The sequence below is a fragment of the Merops nubicus genome, unplaced genomic scaffold, assembly GCF_000691845.1.
Source record: "Merops nubicus isolate BGI_N331 unplaced genomic scaffold, ASM69184v1 scaffold36624, whole genome shotgun sequence".
NCBI lineage: Eukaryota > Metazoa > Chordata > Aves > Coraciiformes > Meropidae > Merops > Merops nubicus.
This window is the reverse complement of record NW_008605527.1, coordinates 31-7,262: the sequence shown is the minus strand read 5'-3', so window position 1 is coordinate 7,262 and position 7,232 is coordinate 31. Positions and strand designations below refer to the sequence as shown.

At 52.1% G+C, this 7,232-nt stretch overlaps 1 protein-coding gene across 1 annotated transcript; it reads right to left on the bottom strand.

Moving 5' to 3' along the window:
• Positions 1 to 337: 337 nt before the first annotated feature.
• LOC103772047 (keratin, type II cytoskeletal 5-like) lies at positions 338 to 5,899 on the bottom strand. The gene is made up of 7 exons (XM_008939365.1): positions 5,218 to 5,899; positions 4,399 to 4,613; positions 2,663 to 2,723; positions 2,073 to 2,168; positions 1,638 to 1,802; positions 996 to 1,121; positions 338 to 562 (listed from the first exon to the last, which is right to left on the bottom strand). Exons 1-7 carry the CDS (start codon positions 5,803 to 5,805, stop codon positions 338 to 340), a joined length of 1,476 nt encoding a protein of 491 aa, XP_008937613.1. The 5' UTR covers positions 5,806 to 5,899.
• Between the last annotated feature and the right edge of the window lie 1,333 nt (positions 5,900 to 7,232).

Genomic DNA, 7,232 nt, shown 5'->3' with positions numbered 1-7,232 from the left:
GGCTCCGACTCCCTCGCCGGCGAGCCTGTGGGGAAAGGGCCGAGTGAGCAATAAAGCCAACGTGCAGCCACGATACAGTACGAGCCACTGGGACCATGTACTGAGCCTCCCGTGGCCTCCGGTGGGGTGTGTCTGTGTCACGGGTGGAAGGTGACCACGCTCATTTTTATTAGTGCATCAGGTGCCAAGAGCTGCAGGTAGGAATATTTTTTCCTACAAAGCTCACAATGTAAAATATCTCCCTCTCTGCCCTTGGTGCATCACTCGGTGACGATCACTTGAGCCCAAGGAGATGCACCCAGAGCAGCACACAACAGACAGGTCCATGTGCATGTCCTCACCTGCTCTCCTCGCCCTCCAGCAGCTTCCTGTAGGTCGCGATCTCGATGTCCAGGGCCAGCTTGACGTTCATCAGGTCCTGATACTCGCGGAGCTGCCGGGCCAGGTCTGTCTTGGCTTTCTGCAAAGCATCCTCCAGCTCGGCCAGCTTGGCTTTGGCATCCTTGAGGGCCATCTCCCCGCGCTCCTCGGCCTCGGCGATGGCAGCTTGGAGGTTGGCACACTGAAAGTGAGGAAAATGGTGGTTTAACTTGGGCCACCCCAACCTGCTCTCCTGGGTATTGCTATGGTATTGTAGATACTGGCTGGTGGCTCCCAGGATCCCACCAAGATGTTGTAGGGTGGGTGACTGGGGAGCTGTACCGTAATCCTGTCCCTCAAGAAAAGGAGAAACTTCCACTCCTCTTTGCTGCACCCTTTCTGGGGTAGCCTAGTAGCTCATAGTTTGCTCCCCAACAAGAAAGTGGCTATCACAGCACCTCCTTGTGCTGAGGGACCTTCTCTGGTGGGCAGAGGTGGCCATGCCCTCTTCAATGCAGCGGGGCAGCCTGACCTTCCCAGGAGCTGGCTCTTTCTGCCAGGCCTGGCCAGCGTCACCTCCTCCACGCTGCTCCCCACCACGCAGCAGCTGCTCTGCAGGAGCATCCCCCTCCTACCTGTTTCTTCACACTCTCGATCTCGTTCCGCAGCCTCTGGACGACCCGGTTGATCTCTGAAATTTCTATCTTGGTGTTGCGCAGGTCGTCGCCGTGCCGCCCAGCAGAGACCTGGAGCTCCTCGTACTGGTAGGTGGAAAGGAGGAGAGCACTGGTGAAGCACCACAGGGCTCGGGAAAGGGTGAGGGGACTTCAGGGCACAAAGCGCAGGTCTGGATGCGGGTTAAGGGTGGGGGGACAACTTTCCTGTGAGCAACCTGCCCACAGTGATCCATATATGCTAAGGCAGCAGCTGTTGTGTTGCATAGAGCACCTATGGGTTGTCACCTACTGTGGAAACCTGGAAGGGCAAGAGGAGTGCTCCATGTCTGGGGCCAAATCTACCAGAGGCTCCTCGTGAGCCCGGGGTCAGGGCATTTCACACTGTCCCTTGGTTCCACCACAAGCAATATAAGGCTTGTCAAGAGTTGCAGCCCAGGGGCGAACGCTGGGGATCTGTACACAAGAGCCGACTGCAACACGTGTCCAAAAGAAATGAATCCCTGGTGTAAGGCTGTGATCCTTCCTCCTCTAGCCCTGCCTCTGCTCAGCCGGGGTGATGCCACGTGAACCACAGAAACCGGTCACGTTCTGGGCACCCACCTTGTTTTGGTACCAAGCCTCAGCCTCCGCCCGGCTGCGGTTGGCGATGTCCTCGTACTGCGCCTTGACCTCGGCGATGATGCTGTTCAGGTCCAAGTTTCTGTTGTTGTCCATGGATAGGACCACAGAGGTATCGGATACGTGCTGCTGCATCTGGGACAATTCCTGCAGAAGATGCAAAAAAGTACTGGTCTGGTATCTGGGCTGGACACCACCTGGACAAGGGGTTGCTGGGGAGCCCTCTCCAGTGAGCCATTTTCTTGCGTTTCCCCCATTCTCTCTCTGCCCTTTTCTCTCTTATGCCTGAGAAGGCAACGGCACCTTCGTTTTTACTGCTGCCCGTGTCTGAGCACGGCAGCCGGGTGGAGAGCAGGGTGGCAGGGAGCTGTGGAGGACACTGCCCAGGGAGGGCTGAGTGCTTTCTGTGATTCTTACCGCTTCGTAGAGAGCTCTCAGGAAGTTGATTTCATCTGCCAGCGTGTCTGCTTTGGCCTGCAGCTCGACCTTGTTCATGTAAGCACCATCCACATCCTAAGGAAAAGAAAACCAAAGGCTTCTGATGAAGCCAAAGGGGCTCCAGGACACTAGTGGGACCATCTCTCTGCTTCCAGGTCTGTTATTCTTTAGGCTTGTTTTTATATTGCTTTGGTCAAGGTTTGGGGCTTTTCATGTAATGTTGGACATTTACTGTGAGCCAGATTCAGGTTCCTGGGCAGAAGGCAAAGCTCTGACTCACGGTCATGTTACCAGAGACAGAGTTGAACCGAGCCACAGGAGAGCAGATGGTTTGCAATAGCAACCAGAGGAGCTGTCTTCAGAAACCAGGGCAGCTCCTTTGGCTTGGAGAAGGTTATGCCCTTGCGTGGCCTCAGGAGGCCCCAGCCCATACTTACTCCTTCACGTGCCAGTGTCATAGCACGACCCTGCCAGGAGGTTGGAGGACCTGGGCTCCCATCAGCTTTGCTTGAACTCTGTGCCTGCCAAGTTAGTTTCACTGTCTGTCCCATAACTCCCAGTTCACTCACCTTCTTGAGGACCACGAACTCGTTCTCTGCACCAGTGCGCCGGTTGATCTCATCTTCATATCTGTTAGGATAAAAGGGTGAGAGGGTTTTGGTGGAAATGAGGAGCAAAGCCAGCATGGGAAGCAGAGCTGGGACCACTCAGTCCCTCATCATTTGCTGTGGCTTGGGGATCTGTTCCTTGCTCCCACCTGCTTACAGTCCAGCGCAGATGCAGGTTACTGGCTCTGAACCTCCCTGGTGGGAGCAGTCCCAGCTAAAATGAATAGACTTTAATCACTGCCCTCAAAGCCAAGCTGGTTTGTAAACGTGAGCAGGATCAGAGCCCGTTTCGGTAGGAAGTGGGAGCAGATATTCATGGTGACCTTTGCCCAAAGCAAAGTTATGCAAAAGGTTTTGAGCGAGGCTGCATTGCAATGCCTACAAATATGTAATAATCTGACAATTTGATATTTGATATTATAATAATGCTAATGGCTCTCAATAACCCACTGCAGCAGTTAATTAAAATAAAAAAGTCTGTGATTCTTTAGCCGTGGTTGTGCAAGAGCAGATGATTATCCCTCAGACTGTGTTTCTGTGGAACTTTTTTATGGCTTTGAGCAACATCCTCTCATCAGATAATCAGGGCAGGGCTTAGCTAGAAAGTAGACAAAACATGTAGGCTCTTGAGGCAAAGACCTGGATTTTAAAGGCAGGTTCGTGCCAGTCCTCTAACTAATATTGGCAGAGATATCCCTGCAGATGGATCTCTGAGCAGACATGGGGAGAAGTGGAGGCTAACCAGTGGACTGGGAACCAGCTCTAGGCTTGAAACAGGCAGTAGCTCCAAAATCTAGACAATATCATGTGTCATTTTGGGCTTTATCTGTAGTTCTAAAAGCCTATAATACATATTGAGACCTGAAGTACAACAACAGAAGCTATGTCAGTCCGTCCTGTCAGCTCTAAGTGCCGTTTCCCTGCTGTCCCCCCAAAAAATCTGTCTCTTCACATGCTTGACTATCCAGTACAAACATCTGTCAGGCCTTTGGGTGTTCTTCCCAAATTTGCACTTGGCCAGATCTGGTTCAATAAAGGAGAGGTTGTTCTCGCCAGACTACAGCCTGCTAAAAATGAACAGCCTCACCTAAAAAAAAACCCTAAATGTCCCTTACAGTCAGCGGACACTGACTGGGGTGTCCTAAAACTGACTCACCCCCCTCCACTGGATGCCTTAGCTTAGGACAGTGTTAGCTGCCCCCACGGGGAAATCATTTTCTGTGGCAGAGCTGGGAGGAAGGAGCTGAGCATCCTTCACGTGTGGGAGCTGAGCGAGGCCGAGCGCACCCAGGTCACCCGGATTTGCCTTTGCAGAAAGAGAAATGGGGCGTCTGGGAGCTGGCAGTTTGTGGCTGCGTTTCACTCCCTTTTTGCCTGCCCACTAAACTCATGATTTCTGTGGTTTTCTGTCTCCAGGTACATTGTTTCGGGAGGCTCAAGGGGCCAGACCATGACCTCAGTTACGCTGGAGCAGCTCCCCACGACTGCGCGAGTTCTCTGCTAAATATTGATCCTGCATGTAAGAAATCTGTCGTAACTAGAGGTAATTCTGGGTCCAAGTTTTGCTTTTTGGTGTTCATTTTGCAAACTGGGAGAGGATCCCAGTGCAAACAGGGGGGTGCACAGCGAGCATGAGCAGCCTGCCCCAGTTTCCCCATCTGTGAATCATTTATGCTACAGAGCACACGAATTCTTACTTGTTCTTAAAGTCTTCCACCATGTCCTGCATGTTCCTCAGCTCAGTGTCCAACCGGCCCCTCTCTCCCATGAGACTGTCTAGCTGCCGTCTGAGGTTGTTGATGTAGGTTTCAAAAAAGGGCTCGAGGGACTTCCTGGTGACTGTGTGACCTTGCTCTTGGAGGAGGGTCCACTTGGTCTCCAGCACTTTGTTCTGCTGCTCCAAAAAGCGCACCTGGGGAGAAACAGAAACGGGCACGTGCTGAAGCCCACGTGCACAACGCAGAGAACCCCCGCTGCCAGGAGAGGGGCCGTTCAACACAGAAAGAAAAGGTCAGGGAGTGCTGGGACAGTCAAAGGGAAAATATCAAGATCGTCCTAATTCAGGGCACCAGATTCTGGAAAGTATCAAAAGCAGTGAAGAGGTTTAGTGAGATTTTTCAAGAGCTATCAAGCAGGCTGAGCACCTGTATCTGCAGCTTTAGGTGTTTCTCCCCCAACTACATGCTCAGCCCACCTTACCGGTTTTAACTGGTGTTATCCCATTGAGTTGGGGAGAGCTTTGCCATTTTACAACCAGCAGAAGATCCATCCATCCCCCAGGATGTTTTTTACAGGGAAGAGGGGGATTTACTTTTTCAATAAAATAAGGCACTGAAAAGCTCATCCTTGCAAAGAGGAAACATGAGATAGTTCTTAGTTTTCAGCCATCCCACGCTGTTTGTTGGCTGGGATGAGTTCAGGCAAGCCCCTAAATCCAAAGGAAGTTTCTTCCTGTTGTTTTTTTCCCGAGGCAACTGATAATATGCATGGCTTCATGTCTGAGACCAAACTCTCACCTTGTCGATGAACGAGGCAAATTTGTTGTTGAGGGTCTTGATCTGCTCCCGCTCCTGTGTCCGCACCTTCTGGATTTCCGGGTCGATATCCAGCTTGAGGGGTGCCAGGAGGCTCTGGTTGACAGTCACTTCTTGGATGCCACCGGGTGGGCAAACGGGGAACCCAGGACCACCTCGACCACCAAATCCAGGTCCTCCCAGCCCAAATCCACTGCCCAGCCCATAGCCGCCACCACCACCAGCTCCTCCTAAGCCAAAACCAGCGCCTGCTCCACCACCATAGCCAAGACCAAAGCCAGCTCCTCCACCAAAGCCATATCCGCCACCGGCTCCGCTCCGTAGACCTCCACCGACCGAGCTGTAGGCGATTCTTCTGCTTCCACCTAGGTTATAGAGGCTTTTGCTGCCGAAGCCACCACCAGCTCCAAAGCCTCCTCCACCTCCGGCTCTTCCTCCTCCAACTCTGGAAACAGAGACGGAGCTAAAACTGCTTCTGGTACCACCGCCACCTCCTCCTACGATAGCAGAGCCCGAGCTAAAGCCCCTCACGCCCCCTCCAGTAGATGATCTGAAAGAGATCCGACTCATGGTGGCTTGTTCGATTGGAAATGCAAAGAGCAGAGAGGGGGGAAAAAAAAGGCTGGTGAATAAAAGCTGCGCAGCAGGAAAAGAGCAGAGGGCAATGGAGACAGAAACCCCTGTGATGGGAGAGCTTGGGAGCCTCCTCTTTTATCTGCTTGGAAAACTTGGCACGGGAATTCAGAACTTGACGTGCCTTGCAGCAACTTGCCTTGTCAAACACACCTAGGCTACGGCGAGGCACGGAAAAATGCATTGTTTGCAGGCAGGAAAGTAACGGAGTGAGGGAGCTCCCCCCTCTCCCAGAGCCTGCTGCTCTGACTCATGGAATTAGGGTTGGATGGGACGAGTCCCTGAGGTCTGCGCGCAGGGGCAGGACACAACACGATTCTCCCGAGACCCTGGGAGCGGGTTCTCCTCGGGCGAGCCAAGGGCTCACTCGTTGAGTAAAGGTTCCTTGCCAGGGAAGCTTTTGCAAGGTGAAGTTTGGGGTTTAACACGTTCCGGGGGAAGCAGGGCAGCACAAACAGGGGCTTTTCCAGGACTGCCAGCTCCAGGACTGGACGTGCGTGTCCTCTTGTCGGCTCAGGGAAGGTGGAGCTGGTGGTGGGTTTACTGATCAGTGCAGCTATTTTGATTTCTTTCAGGAAAGAGATCTAAATGATCACGGGCTTGCAGGGAAGAGCTGAGTGGAAGTTTGTCTCATGGCAGTATTTACTGGGATCTTACCAAAAAACTGTCTCCCCCTATTGCAAGGGGAGACAGAAATCAGTTAATGTGGCTTTCAAAGACAGTAAGTAAATCCCTTTTCCAAAAATACTTTCAATCAATAGTACCATGAGGCGTGTCAAATAATAATTAAAAATGTGCTTGAAGTGATTGCTCTTCTTTTGAATTTCCTTGCCAGGCTCAGGGTTCAAAAACTCCCTGTGAAGTGGTATTTTTATCACATTTTTTCCTCCCCCCCTGTGTTTAACCAGCAGTCTCCACGTCATTGCTGGCTCTCCAAGGCACTCTGTGGAGGGGAATTCAGCTGCTTTTCTTCCAGCTCCCTCCCACCCCCCTAATTCAGTCTGCTGAGATCATTCAGTTGGAAATTTTTTCTAAAACAACCTTTGCCTCTTGATCTTGGGCTCGTGGGTGAACCCTCACCCAGGAGCTTCGATCCCCGTGGTGAGCCTGGGTTGTGCTTTAGGGTGGGGTACAGGCAGGAGAGCCGGGGACCTCTCCTTGGGGACACAGGTTACAAGAGAAGAGATCCCCTCCCTCCCACCCAAAATACTCCTGCAAACTGGATTCTGCCCAGCCTTATCCTTGTGCCACCTCAGTTGTGTTGTGTGTCAGATAAAATAACAATGCTGGGTGGAGAGACGAAACCCTGATCAGCTAAATCAAAAGGATTCTTGAAATCAGCTACGTGAGCAATAAGTACAGGA

Bases quoted from the DNA above. Each gene is read 5' to 3' on its own strand.
- LOC103772047 (XM_008939365.1), bottom strand. From the start codon at position 5,805: ATGAGTCGGATCTCTTTCAGATCATCTACTGGAGGGGGCGTGAGGGGC. The intron at 1,803-2,072 runs GTAAGAATCACA...CATCTTCTGCAG, and splicing joins TGAGAGCTCTCTACGAAGCG to GAATTGTCCCAGATGCAGCA. The intron at 563-995 runs GTAGGAGGGGGA...CCTCACTTTCAG, and splicing joins TCGAGAGTGTGAAGAAACAG to TGTGCCAACCTCCAAGCTGC.